General features: G+C 40.5%; 1 protein-coding gene across 1 annotated transcript; it reads right to left on the reverse strand.

Moving 5' to 3' along the window:
• Positions 1-285: 285 nt before the first annotated feature.
• HTRA3 (HtrA serine peptidase 3) lies at positions 286-24,593 on the reverse strand (the record flags this gene model as incomplete). Its single annotated transcript, XM_080621067.1, has 9 exons — positions 286-451; positions 965-1,060; positions 2,766-2,814; positions 8,605-8,719; positions 9,375-9,407; positions 11,948-12,142; positions 12,789-13,011; positions 14,687-14,786; positions 24,170-24,593. The coding sequence occupies 9 exons, from the start codon at positions 24,591-24,593 to the stop codon at positions 286-288; spliced, it is 1,401 nt and encodes a 466-aa protein (XP_080477193.1).
• Between the last annotated feature and the right edge of the window lie 1,484 nt (positions 24,594-26,077).

The raw sequence follows: 26,077 nt of genomic DNA on the forward strand, positions 1-26,077 counted from the left end.
GATGGAGAACTGCTCGGAACCTGCAGGAACTGGACCCCATTGCTATCAGCTACCCAAAATTTATTTTCCTCCCCAGAACACTGTTCTTAAATTTCACTTGAGTTAAATCTATAAATGGCACAATTAAATTCACTCCAGCTACTATGTACAGAAATGGCTCAGGCAATTAAGTTAGTCCACCTTGTCATTAGTCAACAGGAAGTATAATTATTGTAGCTGTAAAGGAGGTATCTAGTGTTCCAGAATAAGTGAGTTTAATTATGGTGAGAGCTTCCTCAATTCTATTTACATAACAACTTCAGGCTCAATGTTAAATAGCAAGTCATCATTCCCTCTTCGAACTTCAAGTAGTAGAGGTGATTCGTTCATCACAGCCTCTTGCAGGTCACTGGAAGTCATCAAAGGACGCCCATTGACTTTAACAATAATATCTCCATCTTGGATCCCTCCTCTGCAAAGACAAGAAGAAAAAGGCAGTAAATATACATTCTATGCAGACAAAAAAGCCAAAAACCATTCACCACCTCTTTGGCTGATGTGATTAATTTTTACTTATTTTAGTTTTTGGTGAAGGGAAATTCCACCCTTCTGACTGCAAAAGAATAACTTCAAAATGCAAAATCAGGCTCGTGTTAGTTCATTGAGTATTTTCTTCTAAGGCAGCAAAAACAAGTAGCCTAGCTTTCTCTGTCTTCCACAAAACTGCAGCAAAGGAGAAACAGAAAAGACTTTCAGCCATTATTCCTAAAATAATTTTTGGAAGTGCCTTTTCTCACTTTTGTAGATGTGAGTAGGATCTCAGCACAAATATTTGGGGTTTTTTTAACCTAAAGCAGGATTTTTAGTTGTTTAAATACAAATCAAGACAGATATGAGAAAGTACTTGAATGTAAACATAAGTATTACCTACCAGTATCTATTTGGAGATTTATTTACGGTGAAGAAAACAATGTGCTTTACATACCTATGAGAAGGAGAGTTTGGAACAACTTCATGTACATAAATTCCACTTCTGACATCAGGAAAATCAGCATTATTGTGTTTCAGTTCTTCCACCAAGCTAAGAGAAGAACAAATTTATATAGCATTTGATTCCACTACAAAACCAGCAGCATTCAAAAATATTTATTTATTTACCATTTTTTTGTGACCAAAACTAAATGACTTAACAGTTAATTGTTTGCCCCTTGTTCTTTTGATGAGAATGCAAAAAAACCTACTTACCTGTGCCAAGCATGCTACATTTAACAGTCTTGTACATCTGCAAGAATCTGACTTTAACTATTTGCAGCAGTAGCACAGGCCACTGTAGAAGAGCACAGGATAGCAGCACTCTCTGTCCTAGGTACTGTGGAGGGGCAAAAGACATTTCTGCCCCAAAGAATTAGTGCTGGTGATGGGACCGAACTTTGCTAACTATTTCACTTCTTTTATTTCGCAAGTCATTCTTAATTTGTCTTTATCTAGAACAATATAGTTTTTGATAACTTCAGTCATCAGATAGATCAGAACTATCCGTGGGAGTTTTTCAAGGAAACTTCAGCTTCCTCAAGTTTTCTTGAGGAACTGTTTGTGAATCCTTTCCTAAAGAAAGAAGACAGGAACCAGCTGTAAAATGAAGACTCTAAAAACATCTCTTTACTGAGGAGATGACATCATTTTAAGTCTGTGCTCAGTGTGGGTTAAAACCCATTTCGAGAAAGAAAGGGCTTTAAACTAATGATGGATTACTCAGCTGTCCACCATGAAAACCTGGGGCCCCTCAGATGGAAACCAAGCCCAAATGGCTGCACATAGATTCACTTCACTTGGTTTTGTACTGAGGAAGCTAACAATTAAAAGACTAAAGTAAACACACCAAGGAAAGTAGTCTTTTCCTGAAAACAGGCCTGGAGATACCTTACAGTGATTCTTTAGATATTGCAAAAGCAGTCAATTCTCCCATCATGCTCATTTCACAATTATGCACAGAAACATTCTGAGTTTCTCTCAGTGGTGGCTAGGTGATATTAATGCCATTACCCTGATCCGTCCCAGCTGAGGATCTGACCCTTTGGGGAGGATTGCAAGAGTGTAACTTAATAAACAAAGATGGCTTTGCTAGAAGCCCAGATGGAAATTGTATTGTTTAATTTTGTAGTCTACTGTCACATTGGAAACGTGCCTACTGCTGGAAAAGAACATAGATATAATAATGTAAGATGTTATCCCAGCATATATTTGGGTAACAGAAAGGCACAAAGCAATGCATGAGAGAAAAGACAGTAAAGAACTAGAGGAAGGTGTCCACATTCTGGCTTCATTAAAATGGAGGCACGAATCTTTAGTTCTACTCTTTAGCAACTACTCTCTTTTCAGTTAATGGTTAGGTGTTAAATCTTACATTATACAGCCTCCACTGGCACTGACAAAACTACCACCAAACCCTCAAGCAGCTAATCTGTCATTGGCACTCTCAATCACCTGAAAGCAGCAGCTTGTTTAAATGTCACCTAAAACCTAGCATGACTCCAGACATGCTCATCAGGAACCAAAATCCTCCTTCCTAATTTTCCTAAGCTATCAACAGAGCATCCACCATTATCAGTATTCAGGAGTCAGAACACGTATCTCACCACTCATTAAAACGTTTGCAGACTTCATAGAAGCTAATGCACACTTCTGGATCCTCTGGAGATTTGTAATGAAAACTGAATGAAGTTCTGAACAACTACTGACCATATCTTGTGTGCATGATTATACAGATTACTTTCTATAATACTTACGCAGGTGTTATTGTCAGCATTCTGATGCCAATGAAACGTTTCTTCCCATCTGAAAGCAACAGAGGATATTTATGAAACTTAGGTAAACACTGACAAAAATAACTACTTTGATGACCCAAAATACCTGTCAATTAAAACAGGATGTATCAGCTCTTAACAAAATTAAACAGAAATCATACATGTCTACACTGAGATAATTTTTTATTTTGGTTAGCCTTGGTGTACAGAATGACAATCCCTCTCCCTGCAAGTGAGAGTAAGAGAGAAGCTCATTTACACTCTATGAGGTGTCTTTCAGGAAATTCAGGAATATTTCTATGATCTAGTATCACAAGACTTTAGTAAATGAAAAATTCTTAATGAATTACCATTTCATCTGGAAATGGTCAAGACAATTTAATCATATGTTGTTCTCATTAAAATGTAGAAATGGGATTTAAAGAAATTAACATTTCCACTCTACAGAGAAAGGATAACCAAAAGACTCACACTGATTCTGATGCAAATAGCTTGTTATTTCTACCCCAAAGAATAAAAAAGCAAGTTTAGAAAACAAAAAATCCCAAATAACCCCAAGTAAATCCAAACACAGACCTTAGCCAAAATGATCAGAGGGCTAGAGCACTTCTCCTATAGAGAAAGGCTGAGAGAGTTGGGGTTGTTCAGCCTGGAGAAGAGAAGGCTCCAGAGAGACCTTATAGCAGACTTTCAATACTTAAAGAGGGCCCTTAGCAAAGGTGGGGACAAGCTTTTAGTATGGCTATTGCAATAGGAGAAGGGGTAATGGTTTTAAACTAAAAGAGGGGAGATTCAGACTAGATTTAAGAAAAAAAATTTTTACAATGAGGGTGGTGAAACACTGGCACAGGTTGCCCAGAGAGGTGGTAGGTGCCCCATTCCTGGAAACATTCAAGGTCAGATTGGAAGTATAGTGGAAGATGTCCTTGCTCATTGCAGGGCGGCTGGATTAGATGACCTTTAAAAGATCCCTTCCAACACAAACTACTCTATGATTAGCTGGAGCTATAGAATTTTAAATGGTGAAAAGTCACTCCTTTAGAGAGAGCACCACATGTCTGTAGCAACTTTTAGTGGTCATGCACAGACATGCACTGCACAGCTGTCTTTTGAAAAATGCAGTTTTATGACTTCCTGAAGCGAGTGCTTCAGTAGTTAGCTATATCCGGTTTGAAACATTATTTCCCCTTACTTGTTCCAGTGTAACTACTTCACAATTTCTTAGAGCTTCTCTATGTTCTCATGTGAGGAAAAAGTTTGAAGAGAAGATATATGTGGTCTTCTCTAACTCTTGTTTTTTCCAAGAAAAACAGTCCCAAGTAAAGGAATCAGTCCTGAGTCTTATGCATGTCCACTATTCCCATTAGCATCAGTGAAAATGTGGATGACTAAACATTGGATTTACTACACTATGGGCAACACGACAACTGTAACTGTCAGCCCTGCTTTTCCTTGTAATGTTCTGGCTCTCCTCTATTTTAATGTGAAACTAATGAGCTCAGAATCAGCTATAGTAAGAGTGTCATGAAGAAGTCCATTTGCTCAAATTGAAGCCTCAAAAGCTTTGGCGTGGCATGGAAGTAGTGCACTCACAGTGCTTCTCTACATGGCATAAATGGAAGTTTTCACTTTTTAAAAATACCCAAACATGATTCTCCCACCTGAAAATACCCCCCCTGCAATGTAGACAGTTAAAATTGTGAAATTGTCTTCAAGAGACACAGAGATGACAGACTGGTGACAGTTTACTGTTTGCATTAAACAGTTTGCTGCTGGCCATCGCCTGTGTGATGCACAAATATGCAGAAGCACAAAGCATGCCCTGGGGGCTGAGTTACGAATCTTTACATGAAAGAAAAATGAAAATGAAAGAAAGGGCAAAAGAAGCTCATCTGGAAGAAACAAAACAGCAAGGAAGAGACTGGGCAAGAATGAAACACCACAGAAACGCCACTGGTTAAGAGGGAATTATCTCCCCAGTGGCCAATGATACACATAAAAATAAGGCTTTTGGGGGAAAAAATCTGGCAACCACAAACTTATTCACAACTAAAGGTCTCATTCTACCTTCATCTTTGGGCAGGTTAGGGTATTATTTCACTCCTTTTCATGCATTAAAATTCAAAATAGTCTTCAGCCCTCTCTCCACAGTAAGTTTGCCACACTGGAAATAGTGGTTCATACTGTAAAAGTGGCAGGCTATTTATAAAGTCAAACTAATAATTATGAGTTGTGGATAATTTTAGCAGCAGGGTCTAGCTTCCTTTCCTTCCCACCCTCTAGCCATTTCATATGTCAGAATACAGGCAAAAAAACCTTCAGGCCCCTTGTTTAGCAAAAGTCCATTTTATTCTATTTAACATGAGTCAAACATCTTGCACAAACCCCAAACTTTTCATCAACAATGACTAGAGGGAAATACAGTTGGCTAGTTTATTAGAACTATCAGTAGAGTTCTTGCTGATAGTTCTAATGAACCAGTTGTAGTCTTTTATCACTCCCTAAGGATGATAAAATTTGAAGCTGGGGTTAAGTCACATTAGCAGAACAGTATGTGGCACTTGGAACTACCACTGTCACGTTACATGCGCTCTGTGAATAAAAGAAGTCTCAAAACCTGTCATTCTGGCAATTTGTGCAATCACAATGCAGAAGACAAAATTATTAGAACTGGAATAAAATGAGGTTATAAATTTAAGAAGCACGTCATCAGGGTGAAGTCCCAGTAGTAAAGAAGGTTAATATGTTGGAACAATCAGGTTGAACAAATACAAAACCATTTTGGCTTAAAGCTGGAGCACAGCACAGCAGAGAGATACTCAAATCGCATTTCATTTGTAAACACCATGCCAAATTAAACACTGATTCCAGTGGTACAAAGACATGCAAACCAGCCTCAACCACTAGTTTAAACTTGAATCTGTTTTGTGTTAATAGAAAGTCACAAGCAGCTGACTCTGAGTCTCTAGAAGCAGTTCACTATTTCTAGAGATTTCTGTTCCACAGCAAGAAAAGCATATGTGTTAAACTTTTCTCTTTTTTACTGAAACTTGTAACAGTAGAGATGCTAACTGGAGAGATAAACACAGGCTGAAGGCAAAGTGTTTATGACTTATAAAATGTGGCAAAAAAGAATTGTTAAGTCCAAATTAAGGGGTCAGGTACTCAGACTTTTATGGGCATGAATAACTGGCACATGAGTATCTCCATCACAGCTGATTTCAGTGGCGCCATGATATCACCAAGGTCTCCAAGTGAAGAAGCGAACCCTGCACTTTTTATTCAAGCAGCAGGCAAAACTCCTACTTCTCTGCTCACTCCTTTTGCACTTAGATCATATTGCAAATTACATGAGCAGTCCTGAAAGCATTTAAGAAAGATATTCCACTGCCAACAGAAACCACGAAAACAGCTCAAGTCTACAATGCTGTATTATGTGCAGTGTATCTTCCATATAAACTGCATAGCTGAATTTAATCAGTAGTCTGAATCTATACCCAGCAAGCCTCCTAAGCAGCCCTCATGACTATTGGCATTAATTATCAGTAATAATCATATAAATACATAGGTAAGCATATAGTTTCAACACAACTAATAAAGCATTCTGGGGATGCAAATGTGGATTCATATAAGTGACTTGCTGGATGTGGCCAGTGCAGAACTCCCCCATTTCTCCCTGCCCATCTGAAACTAGGTTTATTCATTTTTCTGTTAGCACTATGTGAGAGCCCAGGCTGACCTCTTAGGCTTGATTTTCTCTTTAATATTTTGTCAAATCACTAACTTACTGTCTTCCATTCTAGAGGATCCATACTTGAACAACTTCTAGTTTCACTTTTATGCTCAAGTCTAAACTACGAATAGATGGCAGAGCAAAGACTGAAACTGAGGAATTCCTATGGGATACTAACAAAGGCACAGAAGTAAAAAAATCAGTCAAGGCTTAAGCGTATAGATGACTTTCAGAGGTAATGACAGAACACACAGGTTGTAAAACTTGAGATATAGATGGAAACACTTAACTTGATGCACCAGTTCAGGAATTCCTAACTCTAAAAGGAGGTTAACATCATTACTGATAAATCCAAAATTAGCGAAGGCTTTCAAGCCATTCAGCAGAAAAATATGTCTATTCAGAGTGAGGTAAACCTTTGGTCAAAACTATATTAGGTTTGTTTATGTATTACCCAGGCATTAGGTAATATAGAATGTTAGTTAATGATAATCAGTGCAAATTCTTTACTCAAATGACATCCTCTCCTTCTTTTCTCCTCCTCCCTGCTCCTGCACTGCAGTAGACCATATATTCGCAGTTACATATAATGGATGGGACTTCTACATGAAACTGATGGTTATCTGATCAACTGAGATTTAAAAGACCAACATCAAGCTTATTAAACAATGTTGACAGTATCTATATGCCAGGGTATCTGGAAAGAGCCATTTCCTAAGGGAATTTTATCATCTTCAGGCAATATGACACTTGGAGCAAAATGGTAATACCCTTGTACTTATTTCCATGACCTAATTGTAACATAAGGGCGGATCTCACTGAAATTACTGGAACATAATTGGAGCAAAAGAAAACACGATAAAAACATCCCGAGATGCTTACATAAATTCTTTATGTCAAGAAATAATGCCTATACACCAAAACTGAGGACTATTACTAAAGGCCTAAAGGATGCAAACTAAGTCTCAAATATGGTGAAAATATCTCCTAGAAACTCTCCTTGTCTTTGCATCAAGGGCTTTTTTCATCAACATCTCCTCCAGCCCCCATCAACAAGTGAAAAACTATCTAATTTGGGGAATTCAACAAAACACAGATGAGGGGACCCCTCAGAATTGTGAAGGTCTCAAATATACAAGCGGATGTGTAACTTTAAAACCTCAGACTAAGGGAAGTTTCTGAAATAACAGTATCTGAGAGAACACTGAGAGAACAATGGTGCTGGCATCAGCAACTGGATGAACTCAGGAGAAGACAAGATTAATACCACAAAGATTCAAGAGAAGCAGCAGCCAGCAGCCATGATAAAAGACAGGTAGGGTGTGGACAGATAAATTGGCAAGCAAAAGAGAAAGAAAGGTTTGATCTGGCTGAAGCATTACGAGATCAGCTTTGGCTGTGCAGCATCTAGAATGACACCCAGTACAGTGTGACAGATGCAAGGCAAGCATATAAAAAAGTCCAGAGTACTGCAGTTGTCAGTTTATTTATATTTATATGCTCTTTGCTACAGAGGCCTTTCTTTTTTTCTGCCTCTCCCCCATCCTCCCAGTGTATTTCTTCAGGAATCAGTACACAGCTTTTTTTCCACTGGGGTCTGAGAGTCTATCACAATATCCAGTTATATAGTACTGAGATGACCATGGCAAAATAAAGATCATCCACCGATGATGTGTGCACACTACATTCCATCTGTAGAAAACTGTTTTAAAATTTCTTACTTTATTCTCTACATTACACCTTAATCTCCTTTTCGCGTGGACAATATGTGAAAGAGGAGGATAAGACTCCTTGAGCAGGTCACCATGTGTTCTCAAGATCATTTGAGACTGTAATGACTCATCTGTGTCCTCACTATCCTCAGAAGTCCTTTTTCCCAGATCTATACAGATACTGTCTACTTTCTGGGAGTTTGAGTAATAAAATGTCTTCTGTGAAGTTGTTTTCTATTTCCAAGTCTATGGTGTTCTATACTGTAAAATAACGCTGCTCCTTTCAGTAACAGGATTACAGACCTGTGTCTTTTGGCACTTTGATGATGGATCACGACAATAATTGCAAGATGTCACTGTTTGTTGCAGACCTTACCTTTACTTTGTTTGTCATGCGACTCTGTGAGAAACTGAGTGATACGGTCTGAAGGAATAGCAAAAGAAATCCCGGCTGTGACCTTCAAGGTGTTAATCCCAATCACTTCACCATCCTGTTGAGAGACAGTACCCTATTAATTCAGTCCCAAGTGACAGGGTTCATCTCACTGCCTAGCATTTCATGTTTAAAGTTGGTGCAAGAAATTTTAGACTGTTGTAATCACTCAAGAAATAAACATTAGTTATAAGGGAGGATCTGGGCTCTGATTCACAATCCCTTTCACATTTCACTGTGCAAGCCAGAGAGATTACAGTACAGTTTGTTCATCCAAGAGCCATCCCACCACTCGGCAAGAGATTCCCTGCACTGAGCAGGCAGTGGAGCCACTGTAACCACTACAGCCATAATTCTCTGACCTGCAAAATCAGTGCTGGTTTAAAGCATTCTATTTTAAAATTAGTTGTGCAGATTAACCAGGCCCCATCCTTGCTGTGCATCCCAGGTTCCATAGGGAGAACAAGTATGACTGTTCCTACCAGATCCCGTTTTTTTTATTGCTGTGTAAAATTTCCTCTGCTGTACCAGAAAGTGTTTTCCAGTGGTGTATGAACCTAATCTGTATAGTTTGTATTGGCTTCAGGGTATCTGCCTACCATTAGCTCGAATGAATGAAAGCTGGTATGACCTGTGAATCTTTTCAATATTCTCCCACTTACTTCAAACTAGCTCTTGACACAAAACAGAAGAACCAAGTCACCTAGACTTACCAGATTAACCAGAGGTCCTCCAGAGTTGCCGTACTGTAAAAATGATATAAGGGAACAATAAATTGGTGCTTCACTGCAGGAAATGCAATTTTCATTTCAAACAGTATTTTTTTATATATAAGCAAATTAAAAGATGTAAAATGTAAAAAGCAGGTTATTTCCTAGGCAGCACAGAAGGACACAATATTGACCACAGAAGATTACATGTAGGTCTTACCCTACCCATTCACACCTCTTATGATTAGATTTTTTTTCTTTTCAAAGACAGGCTTTAAGTTAGGAGCAGCAACTTACCACTCCAAATAGTCAGACCCTGAGTTTAAGTAGAAACATTAACAGTTAAAATAAGCATTTCTATTCTTCTGAAGGCCATCAGAATAAGGCATAGTTCTTCAGTAGTTTTATTGATCACTTTGGTTTATAACGTAAAGTCTCTCATTCTCCACTGGAAAAGAACACAGTGCTTTACATATTTAATCACGGCATATTGCTATGAGGTAGATACTATGTAAGGATTGATTTAGTAACCATAAGCATGCAGCCCTGCCTAGGGAGGGCATATAGCAGCTCTGAGCAGCTCAAATTTGCTTAATACCTAAAGGCCTTCAACAGACACATCCAACAGGACTATAGAAAATGAGCTGGAGAAGTTGCTTGTCTCGAGTTTGGTTTTGAGTTTTCAAGTAGGTCTACTGAACAGCCAAGAGCAGCAACTTAGCACTCAAAAGAAACAAAAGCTAGTGATGCATCAGAGCAACATGGGCCATATAAACTGTTTATACTTAGATAGCACTGGGCAAACCTTATAAATTCTCAGAAGAATAAAGCAGACATTAAAGGTTTTTAAACAGCTTCAAAGTTTGAGTTTAAACAGCGATCAGTTTCTTACATTGTACCTTTTCAGTGATCAAGGTTACACACTTGATTTTTATGTCTGACCGACACAAAGGAACCAAGTTAAAGATTTTTTGGCCTTCCTTAGCATATTATCTTTCCTTCACTTGTCCTCTGCTTGCAGGATGTGATATTGAAAGAACTTTGTCACATGTAATATACCTCCATTTAGGAGCTATGGGCCTGTTTTCTCCTGCCCCATGTTGCTGCTGTCCCAGCATTTCTCAGAAGGCAGCTGCATACACATTCCTGCAGGAAAGTCTTGGCTGAGCCACAGGAATGCTCTGAATAGACCAGCTCTCAAACTCCTCCCATTCTCAGGAGAAAACTAGTGCATTAGCTAAGCACAAAGCATCTCTATGCCAGGGACTATCTTCATATCTTGTGGTCTCAGATGGCAAAGCAATTCAAATATATTGTCATTTACCTTACCTCCTCTGCTGTCACTATTTACACACACTCTGCTATCCTTGTCTAAACTTGCTCATTAGTTTTTGAGGGTGGTGAATTCCCAAGTATATACAAGAAAGGAGTCTGATCTTGAGGAATGTGTATAGGCGTGAAGTCAAGAATCCCATGTTCTAATTCTGTCTCTGCCACTAATTCAGTGTGTGCTCCTAAGTAACTCATTTTGAAAAAGTTTTCCTATTCTCCTTACACAACTGGAGAGAGTAATTTCAATTAAATATCTGAAGGGGTTCAGCTCCTGGATCATACAGAAGCTTTTTGGAGAAGCTCACTTTCATGTCATATCTTAGCATCCTCTTTTTCTCCACACAACTTCTCAAGAAGTCTGTGACAATAAACATTCGTGAAGCACTTCACATATGTAAAACACTAAGTGCTATGACTTGCTACATCAAATTTGACATAGAGGTCCAGCAAATAAATCCTAAAAATATTTTCTTTTCAATGTGTAACAGATTTAAGCCATAAAATTTCAGATCATTTTCTACCTCAGATATGCATGCAGTGCTGGTTTTAGAATCAGTACAAGTTATATGCATACGCAAGGACTCTGCTTAAGCTCTCTGGATCCCTCCAAGCTGCTCTGAAGAGACATTATTGTCATGTATTTCTATATAAAATGCAATGCTAGGACCCTCAAGTACAAACTGTATCTCAAACTTTGTGTTATTTTACATATAGATTCTTACTTGGAGTATGTGATGTGCAAAGGGAAAACAAGAACAACAGAAACACAGCCCTCTCCTGTTCTTACCTGGGTCTCATGTTATTAAATTGAAGCAGAGACTATCAGACTACTTCACCTGATTCTAATGCATGGAGATGAAAGAAACTTTGGCTCCATTCTACAGCTTGCTTGGCCAGATCAGTTGAACAAGCAGAGAGAAATGTGTTGATTTACAGCTGGTCTATAAACCATGTGTTACTGCAGGAGATCTAGAGAATGAGAAGGGTCTGTTACGTGTAACATCTTCACAGACAACCTCAAAGAGGGTAGTTTTATTTATCAGACATTTCACAACACTAATGCCTGAATGCAACTTACAGACACTGCATAGTCTTTTATAAACAGAAGACCCTATTACTAATTTTAAATGAAGCTGCCTTTATTTAGTGGATTCATCTCTCACAGCGCACATTTCCCTGCTGAAGGTGGGGGCTTCAATGTCCCAGGACTGTGAAACTCAGTTCCTTACATACCTAGCACTTACATTGATAATAGCATCTGTCTGAATATAATCCATGTCTGAGTCCCGCAGGCCGAGTTCTTTGCCATCTCTCTGAGCAGTGCTGACAATACCTGTTGTCACAGTGTTCTGTAAGGCAAATGGACTTCCAATTGCCACCACAAATTCTCCTGGCCTCAGATCAGCAGAGTGTCCCAGTAACAATACTGGTAGTTTTTTCTTAAATAAAAACAGGAAAAAGAAATAAGTATTAGTTTATACATGAAAATAATCTCTTTGGAAAAATCAAAAACTAGCAAAAAGTTAGGCACATCTGTTATATTGATAAAAGACACACTCGCTATCGTATACCCAAAACTTATGCCAGGTAAAATTAGTATATTGTCTTCAGAAACAAACTGCTAGCAACAGTACCTTGCAATTTCATCCAGAAATAAAAAGCCAGCAAGATTCTGAAATAGATTTCCCTGTTTTCCAGCAGATTGTTCCCTCCTCCTCCTAGAAACATACAAACTAGCTGACCACACTCTACACTACATACCACCTTGCAGGTCAAGTACTGGCACAAAGCTAGAAAGATTAGTCAGAATAGCCTGGATTGTCAGGTAATGATAGCAGAATCTGAGCTCATATTAACTGAGCTGCATTTTTTCAACCTTAACTTTTAGCAGTTCCTAGCACAGAAGACAAAGTCATTTCATTCTAAGATATGAAACATTTCAAGGCCTGTATTTATCAGTATATTGTTTTCCCCAGATATATTTCCAAAGAACCCCTAAACATATACTCCAGCCAATCACTCTGTACTAAATGAAACCAAAATAGGGTTCCCAAATTCATTCATTCATCTGTTTATGCTACTTACCTTAGGGTGAATCTTTATTGTTGCAATGTCAGATTTCTTGTCAATATCTCTGATGGTTGCTTCATAGGTATCTCCATTCTGCAGCTGCACTTTCAATTGTTGTCTCCCTGATACAGCATTGGTGCTTGACACCACATGTGCATTGGTCACAATTAAACCAGAATCGGACATAATAAACCCAGATCCACTGGAAAGCGGGACATTTCGCCCAAAGAGAGGGTGCCTGTACAAAAGGCAAGTAATTGTAACTCATAAGGGAAGCATAACTTAACAGCAGATAATATCAGGTACCATTTACTACCTTTCACCCTGAGAAATAACAAAGCATTTGATGATAGAGGGTTCTTTGCTGAAAATTGTGACTGCTTTTAGTCAGTCAGAGAGATAAGAAACAAGGTTTTCAGACAACCAGCAGAGTCTTTTTCCTTTGTTTTCCCATTCTACCTTCATGCATTTCCTTGCAAAGAGACTAGGTGACAAAAAAGGAAGGAGGAGGAGCCCATCTGATCCCACCAGCTGCTGTTTCTATATAGGAAGAAAATAATGACAGGAAATAGTAGGGCTGACAAATGGATTGATACTGTAATGGGAAAATGGGAAGAAGAAGGAACCTTGCAGCTGGACAAACGAGTAAAGGAAGAGGTGATGTCTCCTGGAATCATGAAGCCCAAGTGCAGACTGGCAGGAAAATCATGTCTGGAAGGACTGGGAATGTGAAAGAAAAGAAATGAAGTACACTAACAACGGGTAAAACTTGGTGGGAAACATCATCTGCTACAATACAGACAGTTAAAAGACTATAAACTGTTTAAAGCATGATGACTTTTCTGTGAACAACTGCTACAATGACCTTAGATTTGTTAGAGGAACAGAAAGTGCCTGGGCAGTAGATGATGAGAAAAGGTCCACAAATTCTTCTTTATTCTGAGATATGGTCCTTATTAGGAAATTGTTTGAAAGTTCTGGGCTATACAACAGTAAAGAATTGGAACCAATCCCAGGCAGAAGGCAGTACCACAATTAGCGCCCAGCAGGCTGAACAAACATTACTTATAGGGAAAGAACAAACAATCTTCACTACATTTGCAAGGATCTCAAACATCTTCAACTATATAACATTCTCTCAAAAAAACAGTCACTATGTGCATAAAACTCTGTTTCAGAAAACCTGATTATTTCCATTTTGCATGTTAAAAAAAGCCTGTAAAAATTCTCCAAATTCTTAAGCCTATGTAAAATTAGAGTACTCTAAGAAGAAAAGTATTCAGGTAATGGAGTACAAATAATATTTGACATAATTTCTTCTGACAGCAGGTTGGTTTGAGCACTCAGTGTTAAACCTGCCTCCCAGGTTGTTTTGAGTACTCCATGTTAAACTTGCTGACTCAGCTCCAGCTTCAGTGCACTTTATATTGGTATGTTTTGCTCAGCAAATTTACTACATTTTTTCCCTATCAGAAATCATTTTTGTGTTTAGACAGGTTACACCAGGTCAACATAATACCTCTTAATGTTCTCCTGCCAAAATAAAATCACCTCTTATTGAAAGTAGAATAAGCATCAAGGACCTATGTTTTCCCACCCTACTTTCAGGATTTGTTTTCTTTAAACTGAGATAATAAACATAATCCAAGAAGCAGCACATTTTAGTGAAGGCTGATCTTCAAAGCTGAGATGGACTTATCTTAGGGCATACAATATGTATTGGAAATACTGGAAGCCAAATAAAATAGATTAAACAGGAAAAAAACACACAAAAATCATGGTTCTCTGGAAAAATGAGTCTGCTGTAATGTTTCAGAGTATTTTGTGAACTTCAAGAATTCAAAATGAAAGTTACTACTTGTAGACCTTTGTTAGGCAATGTAAGTAAAACACAAAGAATTGAAAAGTGTTACCTGAGGAAAAGTTCAATGTGCACAACTGCAGGTGCGATCTTTTCCACCACATCTGCTATGAAGTTGAATTTGTATCTTGGGCTGCTGGACTGTAGGTGACCTATACTAGCAGAAAGAATTGGATATGTTAATAAGACAATACCCTTTTTTACCAAGTAGGTGGGATAAATAGGCTTTGAATTGGTCTGTTTCTCCTACTGGCACAGTTTCCAAACAGGTATTGGAAAAGGAATCAAAGTAACTAAGATTGTTCAAAATTTATCCAGCCTTTTGCTTAATCCTGATAAAATTAATCAGCATAACTTGGCTATAAGTTCTTTGACCTCCTTGGAAGTCTAAAAGCCTTGTCTGAAGTATTTTTCTTAGGACAATTACTAATTATTATCTAAACCGCATAGGGTCATAGGATAAGCAAGGCTAGAATGGACCTCAGGAGATCTCTAGTCCAACCTCCTGCTCAAAGCTGGGTTTGCTACAAAGGCAGAGCAGCAAACTCAAAGGGTCTGTCTAGTTGGGACTTGCAAAACTTCAAGGATGGAGACTCCAGAAACTCTCTGGGCAACCTGTCCCACCGTTTCACTGTCCTCCATAAAGTAAAAGCTTTTCATCTATCTAGCCTCAACCTCTCTTGTTGAAACTCATGTGTCTTCTCCACTACACATCGCTGTAAGGCGTCTAGCTCCATCCTCCTGTGTTAACTTCCTCACAAGCACAGGAAGGCCGCTGTTAGGTCCTCTTGAAGCTTTCTTTTTTCCAGGATGAACAAGCCCAATTCCCTCAACTTCTTCTCACTGGAGATATGTCCATCTCTCCCCACCACCACCCCCCATCCTTGTGACCTTCTGAACTCACTTCAGGTTTTCAGTGCCTTTGTTGTATTGACGGTTCCAAAACTGGATGTAGTATTCTAGATGTGGTCTAACAAGTGCCATGTAATACAGCCATAGCATTGGGAACTGCACGTAGAGTCCAAGTTAGTAAATTTTTTTAAATATGTACATTAGAAACCTTCTGTAAGCGAAAATCTAAAAAGTTTTTAAAATTCCCATTTAAGCTGTCACAGGCAGCTAGGCACAGCAATAAATTACTAAATGTTAAGTGTTCTGATGAAAGCCAGTGCAGTTACACAGCATTTATGAATACTTAATATAATTCTGTGGAACGAAGATCTTACAGAGAGGAAAAAAGCCCACAGCATCTTGGCTTCTAATGTCACAACATCCTGGATTCTAACATCACAATATCTCAAAGTAATAGTACTGCTTGTGCTAGAATATCATACTTTCTGCAGTCCCTAATACAAGAGGACATATCACCGCATATGTTAAACATATATTAGGGGATGTATCACCACACTCACACAGCAATCTTTCACATTCACAGCCTGATGCTTTAAAATTAACTACGGGATCTAGGGAAAGGAGTAAACAAGTTGGAATCAGATACAGCAATAACATTTTGGCTTTTTTCAAAAACGATGCAACAGCACACTTTAGCACAGGATTTACAATTTTTTTCTGCCATTTCATCAGGAGGCAGAACCTCTAAGTTCTAATTTCTAAACAGTAACAGCTCATCAGAAGTGAATCTTTGTGCTATCATGATCTGCCCTAAGTTCAACTCATGCCAAAGGATGAATTTACTTCACAGTAGGTCTTACACACCAAGTCAACATCTGCTCTTAAGGGTTCCAGATTTGCCTATTACTAGATCACATAACATAGTAATGAGTCATCAGTTGCCCTTTACCCAGGTTTTTAAAAGGAAAGTAGGTAGGAGACATCACACAATAAGGAAAGATAGACAGAAGAAAAGTTTAAGAGAGTTGTCATGAATTTTAGTATTCTGTGTAGTTCTTAATTCAAAGATCTTTTTCACTGATTCTTATCTATATGTGTTTTACTGACCATTAAACCTTGTAACTAGTAAATTAATAGGGACAAATATAAAGATTAGAGCATAATGGTGTCTAACCTATTTACGAAAAATATGTCTCTGACCTCATCTTTGACTGAATTTGTAAGATAGTGGTTGACAGAGAACTAGTTATTAAGAGGTCCTGTACTCTCTTATAAACGTTTCACAATAAAGTGTTAGAGGACCTGCAAAGTCAGAAAGTGAGAGGTATTACATTACCACAGTATCCAAAACACCTGAAGCACAGACAGGAATGGGCCCAGCATTGGTACCAAGGAAGAAAGTATTGAAGAAACCAGATCAAGATAGTTAGGCATTTTTCCATAGAAGTCCGTGAGTTGTTCTTCCTGTTATTGGACAAGGGATTTACTTCATGGGATTTACATGCTTACATTAGCAAGCTAAATTTATATGATACCATATAAACAGAAGGAACAACTTGGCAGGACCAGACTTCATCTTTTATTTTTATATACATTCTCACACTCTAAAAAAATCTAACCAATTGATTATGCTCATTTCAGTACTTGGTTTAAAAGAGACACCACAAACAGGCACCACAGAAGGCGGTCAGAAATAAGCATAGTATACTGCTATTTATTTTCCTTACTGGGCCACTGAAGATTTATTTCACCTTCAGGTCTCAAGCAGCTTGCCTGACACTGCAGGATATCCTTTGAAGTCTACTAACATGACTTGGAATACTTGCACACACAGCAGTGTTCACTGACAGGATGTAACATTATCATCACATTTATCTTAACAGATACGACCATGGATCTATGCGTACATTGGCTAGGCCCTCAGCTGATGGATTAGCATAGAACTGGGTGGGGAAAGCATGGTGAATGCAGGCTTTCAGTTGGTGTAAATCAGCATAGCCCTATGTGAGTCAGGGCAATTAAATCCCTTTGCATATGCTGAGTGCTGAATTGCTCTGTCCATGCCACAGCATTGCACATGGCCAAAACAGGAGAACGCCTGCCAAAAAACTCACCAGTCCTGACTAGCCACCATGGAAACATCATGGGTGGCAGTGGCTTTCTAGGTAAGATTTGTAGTAGGCAGAGAGAAAAATGTCTGGAAGAAATAGTGGATGAATGGAAACATGGAAAGAGCTTAAGAAAATAAAATGCAGCAATACAGAAAGGAGACTGTATAACCAAAGCAAAGCTTGTCTTCCTTCCATGCCATAGTGAAGGCATTTCTTAGTGCAAGCTGAAGTCCAGAACCTCTCTGTAGGGGTCAGAAGACATAAATACTCAAACCTGAAGGTAAATCCAAATCTGCACTATATAGTAAAAGGAAATCTCAAGCAAAGGAGGATCAAGAATAACAGACATGCAGACTTTGCAAGAAGCGCGTAGCTGAAGATATACTGGTCTGATTAGAGATGAGCTGTTTTTATTACTGTTTGGTGGGGACTAAATACTGATGAACACCGACTTACAAAGTTGAGATGCCTTCATAGAAACTGACCTCTCTTGAATCATCTTCTGCATGCTGGGAGTGAAGAGAACCTTTAAACATATTATATGACATGCCAGGAACTCAAACTATGGACTTGATGTAACAGCAAACTAACATTTACTCTCTCACACAGAATCATAGAACAGTTAGGGTTAGAAAAGACCTTAAGATCATGTAGTTCCAATCCCCTGCCACGGACAGAGATGCCTCACACTAGACCATGCTGCCCAAGGCCCTGTCCAGCCTGGCCTTGAACACTGTCAGGCATGGAACATTTACCACTTCTTTGGGCAAGCTGTTCCAGTGCCTCATGACCCTCACAGTAAATAACTTCTTCCTCATATTTAACCTGAACTTCCCCTGTTTAAGTTTGAGTCCATTATCCCTTGTTCCATTGCTATAGTCCCTGATGAAGAGTCCCTCTACAGCATCCTTGTAGGCTCCCTTCTATACTGGAAGGCTGCTGTGAGTTCTCCATGAAGCTTCTCTTCTCCAGGCTGAACAGCCCTATTTAAGGGAACTGAAATGTTGCTTATTATTAATAACATTTTACTGCATATTTATTAATCTTGTTTCCATCAGAAGTTCCCAATATGCTTTAAAAGGAAGAAACTGCAGCCTAAAAAATTGAAGAAGGAAAGAGGCATCCAACATTGGTAAGATGTACAAGATCACCCTGAAAACAAGTGTTGCAATTGTAGTAAAAATCAGTGGTTTTTGTCAGACCTCCAATCTATGCTTTAATTTGCTCTAGTTGGTACACACTATCTGCTGCTGCTATTGCTACCAAAACATAAAATTGAACATGTGTGTCCTTCCCCGACACTCTTGCTGTCTTGCAGTTTCACGTAGCTCTCAGACCTCTGCTGGAGTGTGAATGTAAAAGCTCTGTTTACAGCAGCTTTGTGCATTTTGACCTACTGACCGTCTGAGATTTGCCATGCATTTTTTCAAAGGTCTCTCAATAACGTGCATTACTTTCCATGTTATGACTGCATGTTCAAAATCATCTCACACTAACCAAAGCTGACTTATCTTGGCAAAAAGCCATAATTTAATCCAACTAACTATCTGTTGTATAAACAAGGTATCAAAGGTGTTGCAACCAGGTTGTACTTGAAATAAAAACAAATTTATACTGTGTGAGTCTTTAGCTGTCTACACAATTTCTTAATCAAAAGAACTAGATTTTCCCAATTTGCTCCATAGCCACAAATCAACCAGATTTTCAGCACCTCTGAACTCTTATCCTATCATTTCAATTAAGTGATTAGATCTTCAGAAGCTCTCCAGCTCCTCTCACAGAACACTCAAAATACAAATTTGGAAGTAAGTGCATAAACTGGAGTTAAAGATGTTCAGCCTATTTCATAAAATAAGATCTTATCTTTCCAGTTCTATGGGCTCCAACTACATTGGACTTACACGGCTAAACCTAAGTGCCTATCAGGCAGGAGTATCTTTATTATCAACTTAAGACTCTTCCTGAATAGTAGTGTTACCTACAGGCTATGAGTTCATTTAACAGCATTTGATTTACTTTCTTGCAGACAATAGACTCATCCCAATCTCATTAACACTACTGTAAATCAGAAACAACTCCAACGGACTTGTAGAATTAACCTAGTATGAAGACAACTGCAAAAAAATTCAGTAGAAACAACTGTCATAATCCCACTGAAGACAATAAAGCTAGACCAATTTATATTTGCAAAAGACTGAATGTTTCTGAATATTTGCCAACCTACTCCCTGGAGAATTAAATCAAATCACATTCAATTCTTTCTTAAAGACAACACATCATACTAAAATCCACAATTTTATATTCATTAAGAATTTGTGAGCCTGGGAAACTCATTCTTTTAAGGCTGATCCCCCATTCCCCTTTTAACCCAAGCTTCAGAAAAGATCTGTGTGTTCAGCAAAATTATTATGTCTAAGGGAGGACTGCAACCTGGCAGATCTGATCACCAGGGATAAACACTGTCCCTACTGTGCTTTCATGGAAAGAAATGAAAGACAAATAAAAGATTATAATATCTCTGCTTAAAAAACAGAAACATCTGTTGGAAACATAGGTTCATGGGCAGCTTTTCTGATGAATTCAGCATTAAGATCAAGTTGCATAGCTGTGCACTGACCATAAAGCCTCAGTGAGTTTAGTGCCACATTATGGTTCAGGCAACTTGTTTATATAATGGATATCTACCCTGCATAGATTAAAACAATTTGGTGAACCAACACCAAAGTGGTTTTCTTGTGCAGTGCAGCATCACAATGGCCAGAGACAGATTAACACAAGCCTTCCAGACACCTCACCGCCTCACTGACTTCAGATGCTTCTTAATTCCTCCTTCCCAAGTGATTCTCATAACAATATGCAACAAGAACATCTTTCCTGTTAGTGATCCTGTACAACACAGTGAAGCGCTATACTCTGAATTATACACCAAACACTGTACAACATTCATCCTCACCAGCAGGAGCTCAAAACAAACTTAGACATGAAGAAAACAATCAGTAAAGGAATGTGACTGGAGTTTGTGTATTTAATCAATACCTTGCAGTGCATTTCCCCAAATACAGCTGGAGGCAGCTGTAAGGCTTTGATGACAATAATACAGTATAAGACTTCAGCATCTCTTACTGGCCCAATTTCTTACAAATGCAAGTAATAATATCCTGAGTTCTTCCTCTGTATCTTCAAGGTTAAGTACAGGAACACTCCAAACACCCCACACGGAAATGTGTGCAAAGACTCTGCTTACACATTAACTATATTTCAAACACTTATTTTAGAGAACTGAACTTTTAGGCTCATCTCTTGCAAGTATTTGACTGACACGGGTGAAGCTTTACAGCATGACCACTTTCTGTGAGTGCCTTCAGTTAAACAGTGCAGAGGGGGACACATCCTCAGGCAGAACCCTGCAAAGGATTAAAACCAATGTACTTGTTTCCTGGGACTTCTTTCCTCAAAGGTTTTCTAATCCATCTTTTAGTTTTCCTTGTTGCACTGACAAATAGCACCCTTAATTTCAAAAAAGAAAGGTTGTTTTGCTTCCACATCCTTGGTGAGAAAATACAAATCTTTCAAGATCTGAACTGTCTTCACAGAAACCTCTAGCAAAACATTGCAGGGAATTATTAACTGTACTAAGAAAAATTGTACTTAGAGATCATAAACAGCCCTTTGTGCAAGAAAGACAGACATAAATTGGCTATGGACTGCAGGTGATCATATGAATCTGTTGAGTGAGGACACTTTAACAGATCTCTGTGTGGCACTGTTATATTTGCTGCAGTGACAAACAGAGCTCCTAAAGAACTGGTCTTTGATGACAGAGGTTGTCTTGCATACATGTTTATTCTGTTAGATACACACTAGCCTTTAATAGCTTGTCCGTCTCACAGTAGGTGACAGAAGGCAGGAAAAGGCCAGCTGCTTCAAAAAATTACCATATATTAAGGTATCTAGTGTTGAAGAGGGAAAAAATAAGTATTAGTAGCATACAGTCTGAACGTGCCTAAGAGTTCTGCAGGCTGTTCTATTAGAATCTCAGAGGTCCATGGGTTTGCTCAGGTGCATAAAGCTAACTGTATGAGTAACAGCTTTCAGGGCATAGGCATACGGAGGAACACCAATGTCAGAGTTCCTGTATATCCATGCAGTACACACCCCCTTTGACACAGCGTACCTAGAACTTGCATCTTGGAATGGTGTTTTTTCAAGCTAATCCAGACCTTCAACAAGGAAAAAAATATTTTAAATTCAGTCAGTTTTGGAATTATCACTCAGTCATCCTGGGCACCTCTGTCCTCCTTTCCTTCCTTTCTGCATCCTTTATTACCCCTTTCTCATGCATTTCCATCCACCAGTCTTCTGTCACTAGGAAAACACAGCTAAATTTTCTCAGCCTATTTTGTTTTATCACAGCCAGAATCTAATTTAGCATCAAGCTGAGCAACTGGAAATGGACAGGAGCATACATTTCAAAAGCTGCTCCTCAGTGTCACTGCATGTTCTTGAAATGGCCTAAGTCACACTATGTAAAGTTACTGTTATCTGAGATTGTTTAATATAGGAATGGTTAAGTAAAACTGGATTTACTTTGTAACTAGCTTAGCCCTTCAAACTCTTGAGTCATCTGAGGCCAGATTCCTTTCAAGAATAGGGAAGAGAGAAACTTGACAGTAATTTGAAACTGCCGACTTTGTTCTAAACCTCTCATTACAGCCATTGCATGTTATTGGTTTTTTTTAAAAAATACCATAATTGAGTCTATTCCTGGCTCAACCACCAACTCAGCCTGACCTTGGGAGAGACACTTGGTTTCTTTGAGCTTCAGCTTGTGCAGCTGTAGAACTGAATAAAAAATTTAAACTTAACAGAGAACCAGAAGCTGAGGTTTTCTGGGACGCAAAATAAAGCCAAAATAAAGTGAACACTAAAATAGTTGCTTGAAAAAAAAAAGTAACCTCTACATCAGAGCTCCGAATTCCTAAGCCTATTAACAGTAGATTCAGGAGGATTCCTTAAATCAAATGTCATATATACCAAACCCCAAGCACTCAGTAAGCCCTTAGATGCAGGCTAGCTCACTCATTTTGGTTAAACATTCTGATTATTTCACATGGATCAGTTCCAACCAAGTATTACAAGTATTAAAGCTAATGGCTGCTGATGTGAAAAGAAACAGGCAAACAGCAATTTATAGCTACAAAATACTGGAGAGACTGATAATTGGAGGCCCAGGCCAGCATCTGGAGCAATCCCTGGCTCTGACAAGATACTCCTAAAGGAACTCTAGGAATACCATTTGACCTCCTCCCTCTCTGTACCACAGCTTCCCTTCTCTCAGGACTCTGACACATGAAGGGTACCCTAATTCACAGGAAGGCTACAGCTCTACCCCTCCCAATAATTTTGGCAAGTTTGCTATCTATGAATGAACAGGATGGTTATGGGTTCACTTGACATAACGGAAACATTAATGCATGATTTAAAACTCCATCAAGCATATGACTTTTCTTTCCAGGAACACTGTGAGAAAGGTAGCAGAAGGAAACCTTTAAAGTGCCAGTAAGTATGTGAAAAGCTATCAGCAGCATTAACACTTCCATAAAGTGAACCACTTTAATACTAAAGAATAAATAAAAATTACCAACTTAAGTGATTACTAAACTTTCTTAATTTAAACCATCAAGCCTGAAGTTGCCATAGCATATCACAATATCTGAGCACAGGCCTTAGAACGTTACTGTAAAGAGAAGATCATTTGATATGCTGAGTATCAACATTTTAAACTCTAAAGGAGGTTTACAGGCTTTTATTCGCACTTTATTCTCTACAAGACCACAAAAGTTCTTGTGAAAACAAAACAGGCAAAAGACTATGGTTTAGGTGTTTTAGATACTACTTGGTGCATTTTCTGCCCTGTTTGGCTTTAAGAGGCATTTTCTGAGTAGAGATACCTAGCAGGTGAATACAACTAACCTCCCATATACCACCAGAGAAGGCACCAAAGCACAAGTGTTCCCAAGTCCCTGCTCTGCTTTGTGTGGGTCATGGTGTGATGGAGCCGCAGTGCAGCCTGCAGAGGCAATCCCACAAAATGCCTCAGCAGTGAGTGCCAACATCGTGAAAAGAACATGGTGCTGGCAGTAATGTACTGTACTGCTGCCCTGCTAGCACATCCTGCCTTGAGAAGAGGTGATGGCCAAGGATGTAACTGTGGCCCTGCAGCCTAATGCCCTCCACTGAGCTCCCATCCACGCTGTCAAGTGCATTCACCTCCTGCTCCTGGGAGCGCTGCAGCAGCGACATGCACAATGCCAAAGTGTCCACAGTGAAGTCACTGAGAGGAAACCTTCCCAAACTTCTATCCCACACTGGGGATCATCAAGGAAGGTATTTGCCATTCAGAAAGGACCCGAGTACCCCTTCCCCACACCACAACAATGCTAACAGCCGGGCAAGATGCCTTGACTCTGGGGCCACCCAGTCTTCCCGGATCACTGAAAACCAGGATTTTTCTTAGTCTGAACCCAGTTGACCACCCTCTGCCCCACGGGCAGGCCCCACCATGCTCCTACCGAATTCACAGGCTCCCTTCTGGACCTGGGCGACAGCGGGCAGGCCGTGCTGCAGCGCCTTGCGGCTCACCGCCTTCAGCTGGCAGATGTTCTCGTAGGTCCGGCCGTCGCTGCCACACACCTGGGCGCTGAGCCTGCACTGGCAGACGCCCTTAGCGAAGCGCTTGCCCATGGGGTAGCGGCAGTCAAGGCTGTCCCCGCAGGGCGGGTCCTCCTTGCGGCCGCACGAGTCCCCCTCGCCCGCGGCGCAGATGAGGCAGCAGCTGCAGCGGTCGGGGACGTATCCGCTGGGGCAGCTGGGGCTGGGGCACTTGGAGACATCGCAGCGGGTCGGGCACTTGGCTCGGGCGGCCGAGAGCTCCACGGCGCCCGGGCTGCCGCTGAGGGAGAGCAGGAGCAACGGGCTCAGCAGCGACACCCGCATCCTCGGCGGGCTGCTGGCAGGGAGAGCGGCGGAGAAGGGGTGCGAGCCCGCCCGGCCCGAGGGGAGGAGGCGGGGAAGGTGCAATCGCGGTGCAGCGAGGGAAGGGAAAGCCGGGCTTTATGCACAAGCGGGCGGGAAAGTGTCTTCTGCCCCGAGCAGAGCTCCTGCAGGCGGAACGGGAGAGAGCAGAGATGAAGGAAGGAGGCTTCAGTATAAAGCCGCAGTCGAGCCCAGCTCAGTCCGAGGCGCTGCTCCCCCGGACTAGCTCGCAGGAGTAAGGCGCCGAGCCATGCCCGAGCTGCCGCGCAAGGTGAGCGCCGTCCCCCAGCCTGCCGCGGGAAGCTGTTAAGACGGCACTGAGCGGAGCGGCGGTGTTATATGCGGGACGTGCCCGGGGCCGCCGCCGCCGCCTCCAGCAGCAGCCACATGAGCTCCGCGGCGGCAACGACGGCCAGGCCCCACCCCGGCCGGGGAGGGACGGCGCCCCGCGGGGGGGCCGACGGGCCGGGGAGGGCCTGGCTCAGAGCAGCCGTCCGTCTGGATGGGGCGGGCAGGCAGGCTCAGTACAGCGGGCAGAGTGGGGCGGGCCCGGGCGGATGGTATGGCTCTTCTGAGCTAGGTGGCAACGGGGTGGATGGTGCCCGTCGGGAGGTAGATCACCGCCCTAAGGACGAAGGGTTCGGGTTGAGCCCTGGTGCTACGATCAACCCACACCAGCAGCCCAGACGTGGGCTAAAAAGGACGAACATATAAGTGTAAGGGACGGTATGTGGCGAGGGCAGTTGTGACCCATGTGAGTGTGAGGGGCAGAAAGCCGGCAGCCATTTTGTCTTCCCTCATGGTTGTGTTGAATGTTGTCGGCGTCAATAAAGACTTTGTCACCACTGCCACCAAAGGGTAATGGAGGTCGAGCACCTGTGGTAGTATTAAACACAACAGCAGCTGGCCATGAATCCTTTTTTGCAGGGATTCATGAAGCAGAGCACATGAAACTGAGCTCCTTGTAGCCACTTTTCACACACGGCATGACGGAAAGTAATAGAAGGCACTTTACGACTGTCAAAACTGATCCACTTGTCTCCTTGCCATCATTAACTTCAATAAAATATTTGGTAGCTTTTGAGAAAAAGTATTGCCAAGGCCTTTATTCTTTAGGGTTTGAGGTTATTTTTATCTATTACTTATCGCAAAGTATTCAGTAACGCTGTTGAGCGGAACAGAGTATCTGTCAAGCTCTGTTAACTAGTAACCTGTGCAGTCTTCACGACATGCAGAGTGGTCCTTGCCTGTGCATGCCATCTTTAGCAACAAAACACATTTGCTCTGAGGTACCAACCAGTCATAAATTCCAAATTAATTAATTTATCCATGGGTTATGCTGTCTTGGAGAAAAGTTGACATTAGGAGAATAAACCTTTGACATAGCTCATTTGGAGACTGTACGAAACTTCGCAAGTCTTATTTGCTGTGTATGACACATCCAA

The sequence above is a fragment of the Psittacula echo genome (assembly GCF_963264785.1).
Source record: "Psittacula echo genome assembly, chromosome: 1".
In the NCBI taxonomy this organism is placed as follows: domain Eukaryota; kingdom Metazoa; phylum Chordata; class Aves; order Psittaciformes; family Psittacidae; genus Psittacula; species Psittacula echo.